Source organism: Xenopus laevis, chromosome 3S (genome assembly GCF_017654675.1).
Source record: "Xenopus laevis strain J_2021 chromosome 3S, Xenopus_laevis_v10.1, whole genome shotgun sequence".
Classification (NCBI taxonomy): domain Eukaryota; kingdom Metazoa; phylum Chordata; class Amphibia; order Anura; family Pipidae; genus Xenopus; species Xenopus laevis.
The window spans coordinates 15271239-15291342 of record NC_054376.1 but is presented as its reverse complement, the minus strand read 5'-3'; the positions used below and the strand labels follow the sequence as shown (position 1 = coordinate 15291342).

The 20104-nt window shown below is 38.9% G+C and overlaps 1 protein-coding gene across 1 annotated transcript in view; it reads left to right on the top strand.

Annotated features, from left to right (window-relative positions):
- LOC108712637 (synaptopodin) overlaps positions 1–19245 on the top strand; it is an 82624-nt gene extending 63379 nt beyond the window's left edge. The window contains exons 3-4 of the mRNA XM_018254950.2: positions 5860–7745; positions 18380–19245. Of these exons, the coding sequence (XP_018110439.1) occupies positions 5860–7745; positions 18380–18910 (2417 nt within the window). The 3' untranslated portion in view covers positions 18911–19245. The remainder of the gene's footprint in view (positions 1–5859; positions 7746–18379) is intronic.
- Positions 19246–20104: the final 859 nt, after the last annotated feature.

The following is a 20104-nucleotide window of genomic DNA, read 5'->3' as shown; positions in this document are numbered from 1 at the left end:
CAAACCATAATTACAAGAGTATGCTAAGTTGTGTCCACTGCACCTTGTGTTTGATGCACCAACGTGAACACAAAGCAGCACCATTTTCCCAGAGTTAACTAGCATCCATGGGTGCACTTCTGTGCTATTCATCAGAGCAGAATAGATGGGCACTACTAGGAGGCTGTTAGGGAACATATACTTTTTGAGAACATGTGTCCTTTCTTAAGCGATCCTATAAATTAAAGTGGTTACATATTATAGTTGGTTTATGCACTTTTTGAGAACAGCTCACACTGAGGGGCACATTTACTAAGCTTGAGTGAATGATTAGAATAAAAAAAACTTCGAATTTTGAAGGTTTTTTTTGGCTACTTCGACCATCGAATTGGCTACGTCGACCTTCGACTACGACTTCGACTTCGAATCTAACGATTCAAACAAAAAAACGTTTGACTATTCGACCATTCAATAGTCGAAGTACTGTCTCTTTAAAAAAAACTTCGACCACCTACTTCGACCAATAGTAAATGTGCCCCTGAATTCTGCATCCATCCTAGTTTTTTGCATTAGTGCTCGTATTTGTAAATGAGTCCCCAGATGCATATGCTTTCTCTGTCTCTGAACCTCTTAAAATTCAAGTGTTCAGTGGCCATGTGCTTGCTCCATTCAACTGGTGCCAACCAGAAACAAACACATATTGTGCATAGTTGTGATATCACTCTTGCTTGTTTACTCTTCCTTGTTTACAGTTTGGATAGGCCTGAATTTGGTGATTGTTTATATTTTTATATATTTTTCACATGTTATATATTTTATATAAACACGTTTAACATACTTAAAATGATTTGAACAATTTCTCTCGACCAAAGTGCGAGCAAAGTTGTTCCATCCTTTCCATTTCCTTATGTACAGACAAAAATATCGAAAACAAGATTATGTATAGGGCTATTCACTGCACTAGTCAAGATAATGGTTTCAGTTGTGCCATAAACATAAGGAAAAATAACATTTTATTACTTACTGTACATTTTTATGATATGACTATAATTAATGCACTTTTTTCTTTGAAGGTCATGTTATTTTCAACTGTTGGTTCAAGTGACACGCACCCCGTAGATGCAAACATAATATTCTGCTAACAAGAGGCCTGATAATGTGTCATGGATCATGATGGTTGCGTAATGGGAAATTCCCGTTGTTATAAAGGAAAATTAGAAACCTTCTCTCTGGTATATCTGTAGTAATAATTCAAATCAACTGAACTTTCTGTATTTTCTTGTCCCTTGAAGATGTTTCACTAGCCATCCGACTGGATTTTTCTGAAGCTAAACGTCTTCAAGGAAAAAGAAAATACAGCAAGTCCAGTTGTTACTATAGATATATCATGACCTGTATGAACCTTCACAGACATCTCTGCTAGATCTTCTGTCCCTAAACAAGAAGTCCATCTTATGTAGCCACATGGTCTAACTAAATGTCAGATACAATATCTTTTTTTCAGCAGAGCAAATATGCAACATTTGATCCAACTAGCCAACTTTTCAATTGGCATTTATTATTTAATGTATATGCTTTTTTAGTTATTATTAGTAGTAGTAGCCTTCATATACTGAGTCTTTTTAGCCTGTAGCAGCTAATAATACTGTCTGGCTGTCACTGACTCCACCAAACCAAAAATCCGACTACTTTATGGCTTTAGCTTTTATTGTTATTATCTTTTATTACTTTTTTCCTCGTTTTGTCAAGAGTCAAGTCAAGAGTGAGTTTATTGTCATTTCATCCATATACGTTTGTACAGTACACGAAACAATGAAACGAAACAACGTTCCTCTAGGACCATGGTGCTACACACAACATAGATGAGCCCTCTGATATTCATCTTCCATCTTCGATTCCAAACTGCTGTTTAGTTTCTAGGGTAATAAACTTCCCAAGCAAGCAGTTTAAATACTAAACATGAGAACTGCAGAACAAAACTGTAAATAATTTAAAAAAAACACACACAAACAAACAAAATGAAGACCAAATAGCAAATTGTCTTAACATTTTGCCGTCAACACCACACTACCAGTTAGGTTTAAATGTTCACTTGTAAATATTTGCATTGGATAAAGTAAAGTAATCAGATAGCTATGCTGGCTCTTCAGCACAGTGGTGGAAGCTTTTGTTCTACCTGGAATTCCATTAATTCTTTGGTGTACATGTCCCTGTGGATCACTAACATGTGTATGTGTCTTTTGTTCCTGCTCCTTGGTTTGCATTCGTTATGGATTTGTTTAGCTCTGGTGCTATTAGCTTTTTTGGCAGTTCATTGTCCTATATGTTTTATAGTCAGGCCCGGATTTAGGGAAAGGCCCCCTAGGCCCGGGCCTAGGGCGGCAAGATGTTAGGGGCGGCAAGAAGGCGCCCCTAACATCTTGTGTAAGTCGGCTGCTCCTGATAGATCCGGCTGGCTTTAGGACCGCTCCTCCAGCCTATCTCCCGCTGTGGCTCCGCCCCCTCCCACTCCTCTCTGTGCTCGTGCTGCTGCTGCCTCTGCTGTGCTGCGTGTGTCCCAGCAAGGTGATCTGTTCCTAGTATGTACATTTAATATTTCCCCTGCAGATCTGCTGTATATCGGCCATGTAGAGAAATATGTCATAGTCAACTTGCAGATTTGCTGGAGGTGCAGAATCACAAGTGTTCTAACTTCTAAACCTGTTACAGATTTTTTTATGTCCCTTTCCTGCTTCCTACAAAATGAAAACCATTCCAGTTCTTGTATTATAAGGGATAATGTACCCCCTACTGTAAATGATAAGGATATTAGAAGTCACTGAGGGGTTCTATGGCCATATAAAGGCACAAGGCTGCAGGCTGAGTTATACAGGGAACTCTGAGTATCACTTATGTATTATAATGGATAATGTACCCCCTACTGTAAATGATAAGGATATTAGAAGTTACTGACGGGGTTGTTCTGTGACCATATAAAGGCACAAGGCTGCAGGCTGAGTTATACAGGGAAGTCGGAGTATCATCATGTATTATAAGGGATAATGTACCCCCTACTGTAAATGATAAGGATAATAGAAGTCACTGAGGGGTCCAGTAACCATATAAAGGCACAAGGCTGCAGGCTAAGTTATACAGGGAACTCGGAGTATCACTCATGTATTATAAGGGATAATGTACCCCCTACTGTAAATGATAAGGATAATAGAAGTCACTGAGGGGTCCAGTAACCATATAAAGGCACAAGGCTGCAGGCTGAGTTATACAGGGAACTCGGAGTATCACTCATGTATTATAAGGGACAATGTACCCCCTACTGTAAATGATAAGGATATTAGGAGTCACTGAGGGGTTTTTCTGTGACCATATAAAGGCACAAGGCTGCAGGCTGAGTTACACAGGGAACTCGGAGTATCACTCATGTATTATAAGGGATAATGTCTGCTGAGAAATAGGAACTACAAAGATTATGCTGCTGCCAAGATTTGACTTTTTTATTTTATAATAAATATTTAACTGATGCTGCGGCTGCCCACTGGAGCACAATTGACAAACTTATCAAAACAAGGGACACATCTCTCTCTGCATCTATGTATAAAAAGGTGTCTATATATAGAGAATATATATAGATATATCTCAAACAAGCCTAACTGCTAGTTGATCCATCTGATCCACTTTTGCATAAATGTCCTGATTGGAAAAAGATTCACATCCAGAAAATGCGTGCGGGGGGGGGGCGGCACAGTAGCTGGGCCTAGGGGGGCAAGGAGGGTAAATCCGGCCCTGTTTATAGCTGCAAATAAGACAAGACTCAAAGGTTTATATTTATAGATATTATTTTCAGTACAAGGAATAACCTATTGTTTGCACTGTACACAACATTTTTGTACAGGTATGGGACCTGTTATCCAGAATGCTCAGGACCTGGGGTTTTCCAGATAATGGATCTTTCCGTAATTTGGGTCTTCATGCCTTAAGTCTACTAGAAATTCATTTAAACATTAAATAAACCCAATAGGCTGGTTTTGCTTCCAATAAGGATTAATTATATCTTAGTTGGGATCAAGTACAAGCTACTGTTTTATTATTACAGAGTAAAAGGAAATCATTTTTAAAAATTTGGATTATTTGGGTAAAATGGAGTCTATGGGAGACTCCGTAATTCGGAGCTTTCTGGATATCGGGTTTCCGGATAAGGGATCCTATACCTGTATAAATACTAATACATTAGAATTCCACGTTGATTGCTTTGGTAGAGGTAATTTAAAAATTCTCCGAATACATATACAGAGTATATATATATAAAGTATATATATCATAAAGACTGCTGCACACACCTTAAAGGAGATAATACCCTGGTGCTAACAGAAGTAATATATACATTTTGCAAAAATGCCGTTGCACTCTAGGGACTTTTGCAAATAAAAAATAACTTTATTTGAATCAAATATATATATATATATATATATATATATATAGTCCGTTCGTGGAGCGCACACCATAAGATAAATAACAACCTGGGTGCCAGCCTAAATACAAGCGATAGAATCCATCCAAAGGTGACGGCACTCACAGGAAAAGAAATTACAATAGTTCAATAAGGTGAAACCAAAAAGGTTTATTGCAATAAACCTTTTTGGTTTCACCTTATTGAACTATTGTAATTTCTTTTCCTGTGAGTGCCGTCACCTTTGGATGGATTATATATATATATATATATATATATATATATATATATATATATATATATATATATATATATGTATGACAAATGTTTTGCATGCATGCAGGGATGAAATTCAAGGTTTACAGGTATACAAATTGATGAAATTGATGTCCATATTGGCAACATGTGTCCTTTCTTAAGCGATCCTATAAATTAAAGTGGTTACATATTATAGTTGGTTTATGCACTATACAGGATGGGACATGATCCAGTTGTTATGGAAACAGATAAACATAAGTATAAATAAAGGAGTGTGCTTAGTGACAAATAGACATAATCAAGGTTAATGCAACGGGGAGCTTATTAATTATTTGCAAATAAAGACACATAACCAAGCAATGGAAATTTTATTAGAGACATGGGAAAGAAATATTGCAAAAATGTCTGAAGTGTAATTCCATGCTTGCAATTTGCATAAAGAATTAATAATTTGCAATGGTGTTAGAACATAATGCTGCTGAGCTCTAATACTCTAAAGAACAGAATGGTGCCTGGAAGGGGTGGGGTATGCATAGCCTAAAAGGAACTCCGATTACTTGGGATCCATGCTGTTATCTCTCTCGATATATGCGTCAATTCCTTAAAGGGATTCTGTAATGTTGTTTTATGTTGTTATTTCTAAATTCAATGCACATGACTGAGGGCACTTTGAAACTAACAAGATGACAAGACTAGCACTGTGTCAAATTTCAAAAATAAAAATAGAAAAATCTGTTTGCTCTTTTTAAAAACAGATTTCAGTGCAGAATTCTGCTGGAGAAGCACTATTAACTGATGTGATTTGAAAAAGAATGTTTTTCCGTGACAGAATCCCTTTAACATTTTCCTAACTGCTAAGAATTACCATGAACAGAAGATCACATGGCAATACCATATTTCCACCTGATAACATTTAACATGGAAATAATGTGATCAAATTAACTTATAGTATACCTTTTACCCTTTTAGTGGTGGGAAAATAAAAGAAAAACATGAAAAATAAACATATACCTTCCATATTTCTTGTGTGTGCTTTTGGAACTTGCTTGCACGTCATCTTTATTAGAATTACAGCTAGTACTTTTATGACTTAGATGCAAGAAAGCATTTAAATCATATTTAATTTTGAAGAAACTATGTTATTTAGTAAAAAAACCTTTTTTATTTTTCTTCTACAGATATTTCACGAAGTGTCAGCCTCACCGAAAAGGAGCTGAAGGAAGCGCAGTCCATTAGTGATAATTATGCTTTCCAACTGAGCCCCACACAAAGTAACTGTTCAAAAGGAGCACTTTTGTTTCATCGCCGCCGGCAGAAACTAAATGCCCTTGAACAAAGGCAACATGAACTTATAGAACAGAGAGGGAGCAAGGTTAATCAAGAGACACAACATCATCAAGGAATACAAGGTAACCAAGTCAAACATGAAGTGAGAGTTTTAAATTCTGTGTCAACAGAAAGTCAACGTGGTTCTGGTCGACTTCAAGTTGGGAAAAAAATGGAAGAAACATCATCTGACACAGGGTATGCAGAAGAAACAGGAAATAGGTGGGCAGATGACTTCAAAGAACAAGAACCAGATTTCCCACCAATAGATAATAGAGCCCCCTCCCCAGGTGCTTCAGAAGAAGATACTCAAATTTCAATGTGTGCAAATCTTAAGGAAAACTTGACAGTGTCAGATACTAATGGTTTGGTCAATTATATTGTTGAAGAGACTAAATCCCCTGTCAAAAGTGAGCACAATGGTCAACACAGACAGTGCTCTGAGGTACACCTGACTCTGTCCAAACCTATCAATGTGACTAACAGAACCGCTAGGCCTTTTGGATGTAAGCAGTCTTCTAAGGAGGAGCAGCCTTTACCAGATAAAACTCCTGTGATAGATCTTCCTCCACCACCAACTTATGCTGAAACATTGTCAAGTCCGCCACCAGTAACACGTGTTCGATCACCACCAGCATATTCTGCTTTATATCCAATACAGACCGAGTATTTAAACCCTGTTAATCAGGTTGTAACCTATGAAGAAGGTAGGGTGACTCCCCAGTCAAAGTCCGGAATCTTAGAGTCACTTGCAGCCCATCGAGGACCTAGGAAATCAATGTTCACATTCATTGAAAAACCAAAGATGGCACCAAATCCTGACCTTTTGTCTATGATACAGACAGCAGATGAAAGACGGTCAAAGCCCAATAAGCATGTAGAAACACATGCTGAGGATGAACCCTTTGCACTTGGGACAGAAGCTTCCAGTTTCCAAAACAATAAAGAGAATAGAGCAGCAGATGATTTTGGACCTGCTGAAAAAGGGCCTGATTGGTTAACCTGTCTGAAGTCTCCAGGGGTCACAGCAAAGCCGCCTCCTGTACCAATCCAAGGTCTGACAGAAGCAACAGGGAAAGGTGCAGATTTATTTGCTAGGAGGCAGTCCCGGATGGAAAGGTTTGTTGTTGAATCCCCATCACCTTTTGACTCTGCCAGGTCACCTTCTCCTGCCATGTCCCTGCCACCTTCCTGGAAGTATGTCTCAAATGCTCATACACCATCCTCATCATTCAATCATTTAGCCAAAGTCAATCAAAGATCACCCAAACCTGCAATAGCAGTTGCAGTATCTAATACTGCCTCAGAGACTATGCAGTCACAAAAAGAACTAGAGCTTTCCAAACGGCAGCCCTACCAACTTCAGTCTTCGCTGTTTATACTCTCTCCAACCAAAGACCCTATGAGCTGTCTTCCAAGAGCAGCCCCACCACCCAAACCCATGGTGGAATTTTATCGTTCAGCAAGGCAAACATCCTGTCCAACTTCTCCACTAGTTCCTTCTCCTACAATGTATTCACCATCTTACTTTAATTCAATCCGACCCCCTTCTGCTGTGTCTCCTTCTCCAGCCAGTGATACCCCCAATAATTTTGGAAGACAGACACCAATCAATCATGTTTCTCCAATATCCCCAGTTCCTTTCTCAAGCACTGGAGTAACATCTCCACGAACCAAAACTGTGTTACAAGCACCTCGCCCAACATTCTCTGCCACAAGTGCCGGTCTGGAATCTCAGGTGTGGAAACCTTCTCCATATTACAAGTAGTTAAATTTAGAATCCAGCTTCAATAATATCACTACTCAGCTACTGAGAAATTACTAGGTGGTAACAAATTCTGTACCTAATAAGCATATTATAAAACTAAAAACTAGTTCTGTCATTCAGATGGTAGACAGTATACTGTGAACAGTCAAGTCATTCACCACATACATTCAGTATCTACTAGCATAGCATGCAAAGGAATATAATAAGGCACTCGCCATTCTTCTGCTCTTCACCTGGAACTTTGAACTTCTTCAACTTTATCTTCTTATCTGATTTATATTTCTCTCCAATGAAGACCATCTCTTGATGGACACTACTGGCTTTGACTCTATGTTCTTGCTTTGTCTTCTTTTTATCTATTTTGGCGAGGTGTGTATAGTATTTGAGATATGAGATGTTCTTGCATAAAAAATCATTTTGTCTGTTCCTCTATATCTGTACCTTCTTTACAATTCTTTTAAACACCAGGTTGAAGAATTTCAGAACAGATACCACACTCACACTCATATGAACAGAATCGAAAAGTGAAAAGTGACTAGTGATTCTTGCTTGTATAACTGATGGAGCCAAAATGCTTTGTTTATTTGTTATGGTGTATATGGCACACTGCCGTTGTACAGTTATGTGAATTAAAGCACTAATCAAGATGGCACCATCTGTATGATGTGCCACATCACAGACACGTGGGTTATTAGGAAAGGCTGAAGGAACATTGTGCATTTACAAATTGGAGAAGAAGACAGTAGTGAGCATAGTGGAATGTGTTTATAAATTAGAGCAAAGATGTAAAAAGGGCTTTTTTGTTAAGGGCCATGAGTATTAGAGGAAACTGGGATCCAGTGAAGGTATTTACATAAGAAGCAGCAGAATTCAAGCAGTGGGATATGTGGAGTCTAGCAGCAATTGCTGCCATATAAAAAAATATTTAAATAGATTCAGGTATTGACTATTTGTCTTAAAGAGGAATATCACATTTCACCAGGTTCATAATTTTTTTTTTACAAAGCATACATTAGAAGGGGCTTTGAATAAGTCAGCATTATATGTTATTAGACATTATTCTTTGTAGATAACAACGTTTACATGCTCACAAGTAGTGATGGGCGAATTTGCGCCGTTTCGCTTCGCCGAAAAATTTGCGAATTTCGCCAGCGTCTCATTTTTTACGCCGGCGGCCGTTTTTGACGCCGGCAGCCATTTTTTCGGAAAAATTTTTTTGACGCCGGCGAATTTTTTCCGCAAATTTTCGAAGGCGTTTTGCGAATTTATTCGCTGCCGGCGAATAGTGCAAATTCGCCGCGAATTTGCGCCTGGCGAATAAATTCGCCCATCACTACTCACAAGCATTTATGATGTGTCCAGGAACACAAGCTAAACTACTGAAACCGCACTACACATTACAGTACAAAAGAAAGAGGCTTTGGAAAAAAGTCTCAGAGCCATTGGGCAAACCTGGATAATCAATACTTTCACCCATCACCAAATGTACATTGGCATAGTTGCCAAATATTTTCCAGCTATTGGTGAGTAAATCACATTGAATGTCATCTCAAATGTGGTCTGTTGAAATACTGTATCACTATTCGATATACTACATTTGCCTTTATGAATGGCTTATTGCTTTATGAATGCCTTATTGCTTGCTTCTAGTCACGGGCAAATAATTTGGGGCGTTTCGCTTCGCAGAAAAATTCGCGGGAAATTCGCGAAACTGGGGAAATTTCCTAAAAAACAGACGCCTCCGAATTTTCGCTGCGGTTTCGTGAATTTATTTGTCGCCTGGCAAATAAATTCACCCATCACTACTTGCTTCTCCTGAGGCAATGAGTGAACACAAGTTTCTATGGGGAATGCCTGGCAGTAGCCCTGGACCCCCCCCCCCCCAGTCCAACACTGCACATCAGTGATCCCCAGCTTATTTTTGAAATCCTGGCTTTAGGCAAAATTTAGATAAAAAAACAATATTGCCAAACCAAATCTCCTGTACCAAACTTCATGTAAGCTGCCAGTCCGCTTGGCACCTCCAGGAACTTTTTGAATGTGTGTGTTCTCCAAATTTCTTTACAATCAAATTTGACTTACGGATAGGAAAGGTTGGGGATTCCTGCTGTACATAATTCCAAAGATCATTCAAAGGACATTTACCTATTTGTTCTTGAGTGACGCTATTGTTACAGTTGTGTTCAGGATTCAGTAAATTCTGTATTTTAGCTTGTTCTTCTACAGTATTTTACCTGTAGTTTCAGTATCTAGCAGTAGCTAGGGTGCCAAGTAGTGTTGCCTTGTTTGTCAATACTATATGGCCTATCTCTAGTGATATTACAGACTTACTGCCCTAACACTGATCAATTGTCACTTTGAACTCAACCAAATTGACCAAACTGGTCATAGAATTTGTGACCATTTTAAGAACCTGTGTTTTCTGTTTCTAGTTCTATATATTGGCAGCAGTCCTCAAAAGGTTTTCTGGGGTTTATTAAACGCCTCCCATAACCCCCCCCCCCCCAATTTTAATAACCCTTTACAATAAGTATAAAATAAATTACATTTCTAGTAATTATTATTTTGTTTCGATACAAAATTTTCCATAAAGCACAACAGTAAAGTGTACACCTTATGAAAGAGCCTTGGATGGACCTTCCCCACTGAGTTTATTTCAAGGATTAAAAATATAGAAACAAATAAATAGATTTCATTGTCATATGCTATAATAGGAAACATTCATAGATCTCATGTGGTTTTTAAATTAATTCATTCCATTATCTGAAATTGTTTACAAAGGAACCTGATTACGGTATCTCTTATCTAAGCACTGGATACTATTGGGACTTATTATATTTATTTCTCCCTAATGCTGAAAGCCAACAATTGTTCAATCTACTGGCAGAGCACAACACACTGACATGCCAACTCACTAATTTTTATTCCCAATTTTGACTACTCCATGTCACCCACAGTAATAGCCGAGTCCCCTGTTCCCTATAATTTGCACATCAATTACTGTGCCCGCCTCAATTGACTACCCACGAGAAGACCATAATTCTACAGCAGTGATCCCTAACCAGTGACTTGGGAGCAACATGTTGCTCTCTGACTCCTTGGCTGGCATGAAGGCATGGTTTAGTTGCATCAAAACCAGGTGAATTGCCAAACAGAGCCTTCTTTATGCTGTCAGTCCACATAGGGGCTACCAATTGCCAATCACAGCCCCTACTTGTCACCAACAGGGACTTTTTGCATGATTATGGTGCTCTCCAAGTTTTTTAAAAAATTAAATGTGGCTCACAGGTAAAAAAAGGTTGGGGACCCTTATTCTACAGCATAATTTACATCCAATAGGTTTTTTTTAGTGCAAGCATTACTGACCTGCTAAACCTAGCCACACACCCAATCAATCCCAAGTTTGATGCACTTTTTGGTAAACCCAACCTTGTTTAGGTCTGTAGATTGTTCATAAAAGAAATCATCTGAATTCTGTCCCCTCTCTACTTCCTGATCTGTGGTCAGCCAATTCCTGAACAGTCATCAGCTGAGTGTCCGTGGAGTGTCTGCACTCGAATGCAGTTGAAAAAATTGTGGGAAAAACAGTCAAATTTAATATACACAAAACAATAATTGTGTAAAATTGTAAAAAATTTAAATTAAGTTTTTCTCCTTGAAAGAGAAAATATAAATATATACATGCTTATGCCACCTGTAAAAGAAACAACTTGATCTGTTACCATAGATGCCAATGTGTTTAGCATTGGATGTGTAATTGTAACAAACACAATTAGTGGGGAAAAAACATAGAAAGGGGTATTTTTTGAACTGCGTTTGTTTATTTTTGACTTTTATTCAACTAATTAGAGTTCTTGAGCACTGATTGTAAAGTAAACACAACATCAAAAGAAGATGATAGATGACCACATAATGCCTTATGAGCCACAGTTTTATAAAAATAGAAAAGGGATTTAATTTAGATTTAATATTTACTTCTGGGTATGAGTGTGTATGCCCACACAAGTGGTTCTGACAGCTAACATCTTGTTATCATTAAATAGGTTTCTGCAAGGAAAGAAATAGTTTCTGGTTGCTTCTCCTCTAATGCAATAACGCAAGGACTGAATTATTACGAATGCCAGGCAAGCAGGCGGCAGTTGGCACATGGAGGGCTCCGCTACTGGGTAGAATAAGTAGCGCTGTGTGTTGGTTGGTTGCAATCTTGTAACCTTTTTTTCTCAGATGACCCAAATTATGTTGCCCCTCATTTTGATTTTCTAGAGTAAGATAAACTTTATTTTGGGTAAACTGGGTGACCAACAATAAAAACAGCAGCAAGATCAATTTTTTGGTCCTGGCCCACTGGTTCAGAATCCCAGGTTTAGCAGGCAGGTTGTTGACCTGTGTTACTTCATCCCTTATGTTGCTAGACTACAGCATGCTTAAGCTTAAATAATATGCTGGGAACTTTTGTGGCAGTGGCTATGGGCATATTATGTCCCTCAGGTCTTGGAATGGTTTATCATTTCAATGTAACACCATGTTATCATTTCAGATCTTTACGTGTATGGCAGCTTTATTCTCATATACATTATTCCTCTCTGCCATATGTGAAAGAACTTTCCCCTATATGCAATGGCGGATTAATGAGATGTGAGGCCCCTAGGCTATACTTTACACAGGGCCCCCTTCTAGGCTACTCCCACTCCCAAAAATTTAGAAATACACTATTAACTTCCAAATTATTAACTATTAGTAAAAGTAAAATAATTAATAACAATAAAATGGCATGCTGGTTGGGTGACATGCTGCCCGCCCACAGTCGGTACCTCCTGCCTGCTAGATTTTTCAATTATTATTTTTTTCTTTTAAAAAATATTTTACTGTGTTGCAGGAGCAGGCCTACAGTTGCATGCTGGGCCCCATCAGGTGCAGAGCTTCCCCCCATGCATGGCCGGTACTTGCTTGCTAAATTTTAAATTGTTTTTATTTTCTTATTATTAACTGTACTGCAGGCTTGCAGCTGCTGCTAGGCACTGTATAATGCCATGCTGCTCCCAGTGCAAGGCCGGTACCTGCTTGCTGGCTGGATGGGAGAAGATTAGGTAAGGCAGCAAGGCACATAGTTGTCTGTACTGCACTATATAGCCGCATCAGCTTTGACACGCACCAAAAGCAACTTGGCTTTAGAGGGGTTGGATGCCCACTCGTGCAGATATATAATACCTTGCTGCCTTACCTAATCTTTTCCCAGCAAGCAGTTAAAAAATATAGCACCACTATGAGGTGAGCGCTACATTCAAAACGTTTATGCCACATAACACATTCCATTGATCATTTGGTTGAATAAGTAGGTCTGAGTCTTGGTCTGTTGCACCTACAAAGACTGATTAAACAACAATTACTATACTTCTTCTTGCGTGGTCATCTCAGAAAACAGTTAAAGTAGAACCAAACCCTTTATATTAAAATCCCCTACTGCCCTACCCTACATAGACCCCCCTCCCTGCTTCCCCTCCCCAGCCTAGGTGTTACCATCGGTAAATGCCCCTAACTCTTTACTTGCCCCTCATTGCAGATTCAGAGCATCGGAGTTCACGGGCGCCATCTTATTCTCTATGGTATACTTGGGGTCTTCTTCCGGCGCTTTGGCAATTTCCATGACTTTCAGAGCATGCGCAGATGTTTAATAACAGCAGCAGTCTGCTCCAACTGCACTGATACGGCACTTACTTTACAAAGATTACCAAAGAGAAGAAGATGGCACCCGTGAACTCCAAAGCGCTGAATCTGCCACGAAGGGTAAGTAAAGAGTTAGGAGCATTTACCCAGGGGGGGGGGCAGGGAGGGGGTCTATGTAGGGTAGGGAGTAAGGGATTTTAATATAAAGGGTTTGGTTCTCCTTTAAGGTGGCTATACATGGGTTGATAAAAGCTGCTGATTTGGTCCTTCCTCACAGATATTGGTTGGGCAGGTTTAAAAATCTTATCAGGGTGAGGTCCACATCAGCTCATTGATGCAGTCCTTGTCCTGGAAGCCTGCACTTCTGTTGTGATACTATCGTTTTGGCCTGAGGCTGCAGGGCAAGTTGGGCCAGGTTAATAAGATGGCATACGCCAAAAAATGTGCTTACCCATGAATGCATTCAATGCATCCCTGGATGTAAGTTAATAATGAATCAATAGTTTTTTTTGTGCCTGTTATGCTAAAGCCAGATGGGACTGATTTTTTCCACGGATATAAACCCTCATCTCTGCTCCATTTTACTGAACTTACAAAAATGATGTCGGCCTGGGTGCGGATACATGGAGCTAATTTCAGGGTGGAAATGCAACAAAAATGCATTTTTACATCAAAATATGCTCCATGTGTCTGTACCCAGGCCTGTAGGTACAGTAACATTGCAGAGGCCAATAAACAGCCATGTTTGACTGTAGCCTTAGTACTCTGGGCCTTGTAAATGACCCCACTAATATACTACAATCTGACTGTAGCACAATGATGAGCATAAATACACTAACTCTGGGTTATTTTCCCATATGATTATATATATATATATGATATAAGCCTAGACTGGACTGGCCTGACAACGTTGCATGATTAATGACACCCTCCCCCCTTGTTTTTAAAAACAACAGTAATGTTCAAATATAGCAGTTATACCCAAATTTCTTTGAGCGGCAAGAAAAATTGTAGTGACAAGATCTGTTTTTAATAATTGCTGCAAAGCACAGTGCAGACATTGTTGTATAAATAATGGAGTCAGAACAGGGAACAGCAAATTAGGTCCCCATTCAGCCAATGAATGGATCTGGATTATGTTGATGTGACAGCACCTATTGTCCTGAGCTAGAGCAGCTCCTGATCAGAAAGGTTATCAGTTAGATAATCACTAGGCTGTAATGGGTAGTTGATTACCTACTGTGATGCCTGAGGGGCTAAGAATATTTAAGGAATGCCATGCTTAACCAAATGCTAACATTATTTATTCACTAGCAGGATTGTACATTGTGAATGATGCTGTGCCAGAGGAATTCTATGTGCTACTTACCTCCTTTGTGCAGAGAAGGGCACATTTCATTCCTTTGGGCGCAACCTGGAAAAAAATCAAACTTTGCACCTTAAATAACCAAATTAATTGTAGGAGTATGCTATAGACCCCCTAATGTAGATGAGAAGGAGGAGGCTAAGCTATTGATGCAAATAAAAAAGGCTAGTTTGGGGGAAAGTAATGATAATGGAATATTTTAATTACCCAGATATTGACTGGAGCAACATTACTGCCAGGTCAGTAAATGGGAACAAGTTTATAAACTTGTTGCATGACAATTTTATGGCACAGGTTGTTGATCTCTAATGACCCAGAACGTATAGCGAACGTGCAAGTAATTGCACCACTGGGTAAAAGTGACCATAATGTAATGTCTGGTGCAAAAAACAAATATACATGAGGCAACAAAAACCATGAATTTCAGAAAACCTAATTTTAGTGCCTTGAGGGCTGCCCTTCAGAGCATAGATTGGGGCATTATGTTTTCAGCTAAAAATGCAAAACAGAAATTGTTGTTATTAAAGACAATATTAAATCATTACTGTTCTCAATTTATTCCCTTTAATGAGTAAATGTAGAAGCACTAAGAATCACTCTATGTGGCTTAATCTAGAAGTTAATAAATTAATATGAAAGAAGAGAAAGGCATTTAAAAACTACAAGTCTGTTGGGACAGAAGCTGCATTTAATGAATATAAACACTATAATAAATGTTGCAAATCAGCAATCCAGAAGGCAAAGAAGGGAATTGAGGAGTGCATTGCAGCTGAAGCTAAGACTAACCCCAAAATGTTTTTTAAGTATATTAATAGTAAAAAGATGCGAGTGGAGAGTGTGGCTCCTTTAAATAATGGTACCAGTATGGTTGTAACAGATACAGAAATGGCAAATCTGCTAAATCAGTTTTTTCTTCAGTGTATACAATAGAGGAGTCAGAGTTCCCAGGCTCACTTCATAGCTGCACTGATGGTTCAGCTCAGTCTAGTCGGTAGCTGACTCCGGATATAATTTATAAAGCTGTAATAAAAATTAATGTAAACAAGGCAACAGGGCCAGATGGCATACACCCCTGGGTTCTAAGAGAGCTTAGTTCAGTTTTAGACCGGCCCCTATTTCTGATTTTCTCAGATTCGCTTTCATCTGGTATGGTACCTATGGACTGGAGAAAAGCTGATGTCATTCCAATATTTAAAAAGGGATTACGATCAAAGCCTGGCAATTATAGGCCAGTAAGTTTGACATCTGTGGTGGGCAAATTATTCAAAGGTTTGTAAAGGGATCACATTCAAAATTTTGTCCTAGTGAATGACATTATGAGCAGCAATCAGCATGGCTTTATGAAGGATAGATCATGGCAGACACATTTAATTGCTTTTTATAATGAGGTAAGTAAAATGCTGGACAGTGGGGGAGCAGTGATGTGATCTATTTGGATTTTGCCACCATGCCCCACAAATGACTGCTTTCTAAACTAAGGTCTGTTGGGCTTAAAGGAAAACTATACCCCCTAAACAATGTAGGTCTCTATAAAAAGATATTGCATAACACAGCTCATATGTAAACCCTGCTTCATGTAAATAAACCATTTTCATAATAATATACTTTTCTAGTAGTATGTGCCATTGGGTAATCATAAATAGAAAATTGCCATTTTAACTCACTGTGCTCACAAAGAAACCAAACAAACTGTACTTCTTAAGTCACATGAGCCAATTAACAGACAGAGTTGTGTCTTTTGCTTCCACACTTCTTCCTGCTACAGTTAAGAGTTGTAGTATTTCTGGTCAGGTGATTTCTGAGGCAGCACACAGACCATCACAAAATGGGGGTTCAAGGCAAGAGATTTAAAAGGCCAATATTTACTAAAATATATATTCCAGTTTGGTGAGATTCTTTATTATGCCACTTAATATGATATAAACTATCTGTTGCTTAAGTATTCATTTTGGGGGTATAGTTTTCCTTTAATGATGTGGTTTGCCCATGGATAGGAAACTGGCTACAGGATTGGGTGGTTGTTAATGGTATATTCTCTACTTGGCGTAAGGTTTTTAGTGGGGTCCCTCAGGGCTTGGTATTGGATCCACTTTTATTTAGCTTGTTCATTAATGACTTAGGGGAGGTATTGTAAGTAATGTATCAGTGTTTGCAGGCAACTCACACAAGCACCTGATGAAGGATATATATATATCCGAAACATGTTGTGTGAAAAATAAAGATACACTGAATTTGCTGTGGTTCTCCACAACTATCCAGCCCAATCAATTCCACCCAGGATGCGGCATCCTTGCAACACGATCTTGACAAACTGGCAATCTGGGCAGCTAAGTGGCAATTGAGATTCACTGTTGATAAATGTAGAGTCAGGCGCAGGGGCGTAACTATAGAGGAAGCAGACCCTGCGGCTGCTGGGGGGCCCAGGAGGTATATGGGTCCCATGAGGCCCTAATTCATATATAATTTCAATAAATGTTGGTAAAATATGTCAATCTCTAGACATTTTGGGGGCCTGAAAAATACTTGGTTGTGGGGCCCAGTAACATCTAGTTACACCACTGGTCAGGCACCTGGGATGTTAAAATATCCAAGCCACTTATACCCTTAATGGGAGTGCACTAGGCAAATCCATTATGGAAAAGGACCTTGGAGTCCTTGTAGATAATAAACTTGGCTGTAGCAAGCAATGCCAGTCAGCAGCATCAATGGCAAATAAGATCTTGAGCTGTATTAAAACTAAGCTGGTAAAAGGTATGGAAAATCTTAGCTATGAGGAAAACCTGCCCAAATTTGGGTTGTTCGCACTGGAGAAGAGGTGCTTAAGGGGTGATATAACTGTGTATAAATATATAATGGAATCATTTAATAATCTCTCTAATGCTTTATTTACCAATAGGTCTTTCCGGCTGACGCAAAGTCACATATTCCGGTTATAAGAAAGGAGATTCTGCCTAAATATTCAGAAGGGTATTTTTACAGTGAGAGCTGTGAAGATGTTGAATTAGATAGCTTTAAGAAGGGGTTGGATGGCTTTTTAGTAAGTGAGGGAATACAGGGATATGGCTCATAGTACAAGTTGATCCAGGGACTAGTCCGATTGCCATTTTGGAGTTAGGAAGGAATTTTTCCCTCTCTGAGGCAAATTGGATAGGCTTCAAATGGGATTTTTTGCCTTCCTCTGGATCAACTAGCAGTTAGGCAGGTTAAAAAAATTCAAGTTTGAACTTGATGGACTTGTGTCTTTTTTCAACCTAACTTTCTATGTTACTATGTAATATGAAGCTGCCAGGAATGGGCTGTCTGATAAGTGCTACAGGTAACCATCAACAACTATGTGCCTTTGCACTTAAAGGATCAGTAACTCCAAAAAAAAGTGTTTAAAGTAATTAAATTATGAAACTATTTAATTTTATTAACTAATTAATACTGTCTTTTGTATATGAGAAGCTATTGTGTTACTTTGATTTTAATTACTACTAAATTATATAGAAATTGTTTTCTTAAGGCTATTCTAATGGTCTTTGATGCATCCTATGTATTAACTATTAATTTAATTTTTCTATAATGTCCACAGAGATCAAAAGAATTTGGAACTGGATCTCCAATTTCAAGAGCTGTGCAACACCGCGGGTCATTGGATGCATGGAGAAGCTCTCCTCTGTCACTCCTACCAGGCTATGAAGAAGGTTCCAGGAGTAAAATGCACCCTCCTCGTTCCATGTCCCCTTCATGGAGTGAACGTTCTCCTTCTCCGTTCATAGGGGAGAGGGAGACTGGGAAGCAAATGAAAGCTCTTATTGCTCGGAACATCATCAATGCAGCCAGGAGGAAAAGTGCATCCTCTGTTGGTGCTTTAAGTCCCCAGTCTCCTGTTCCAAACAATGGAATGTGGAGTCCAAAATTTGGCAATGGCACCTCTCTTCCTGATACACCTAGATCTAGACACTCTCCGACGGGCTCTGAAATCTCTCTGGATTCAGAAGATTCTGGGACAAAATCACCTGGGTTCCGGGTCTATCCATTGAGTCCAAGGGGATGGTATGGAAGTTTGAAACAAAAGAGGGCTAGCTTGCCCAACAATTCACCATTCACGTACACGTCATAGCCTAGCATCAACATTCAAACTTTAAGACAATGAGTCCATGAATATTGTCAAAAATCTCAGTGGTTACCCCTTCACACCAGAAAACTATGCACAATTTAATCAACACTTCTTTTTAAAATAAAAGCTTGGATATTATTACCAATACAATTATTGAGGCTCCATTAATTGAGGGCCAACTAAGTAATCGTTTTCTTCAGACATTGTAAATAATGGAGAACGGATGGGCGTCTCTCAAAGCCACAGGCCCGGACTGAGAATTAAAAAAGGACCTGGCATTTCAGGTACACAGAGGCCCAATCAGCCCACAAAGAGGCCCAAACAGCCCCCACCAGCCCACTAAATACTGACTTTCTATGGGACCTTATAGCAGCCCCTCTGGCATTTGCCAGAACCCACAGATTGCCAGTCCGGGCCTGCAAAGCCATATCTCAATATACTCATCACTAATGAGCTAAGTAGCATGATTACCAACATATTCATCTACGGAACATAATCTCCTTAATTTTTGTATTCATTTGCAATGGATAATTGAACAAACATATGTTCTGAATGCTTATTTTTACCATGATATCGCAGCAGAAGACAAAAATGTGGAATGAAAGAAATGAGAACCTTGTATATAAACTAATTATGTCAGTTCACAAATAATTGTTCCAAACAATTCAGTTTTAACAGCAATATCTACAAAAAAAACGTGATCGCACAGCCGTGCACATCTTTTTATGTTAGAAGATTATCCACATTGTTATGAAGATTATCCACAAGCTAACATATGGAAAAACATACAAAAGCTCACAATCTAACATGTGGATTTGACAAAAACTCACTGGGCCAAGCAATTTTTCAAGATTGGACCTTGGAATTAGAGAACATGTGAACACCAAGGTGGGGATCTCAAAGGATGTTCTTTGCACATTTTACCAGGAGCCCTATGAGCATTAACAAGCTGCCTTTGCACTGATGAAACCTCACAGTATTTTACTCATAGTTGACTTGAGCTCTACAAGTATCACATATGCACTATGGGAACTGTTTGTGGCCTTTGCTGGAGAGAAGAATGACAATAACCTTGTGGCACAAAGAGATACTTTGGGTCGAAACATATATGAGCTAGTGAAAGTGGCAAGATGGCTGAGAAAGTACCATGGAAGGTGAAACAGATGGGGATATTACCATCAGACTGATAATTGTTAA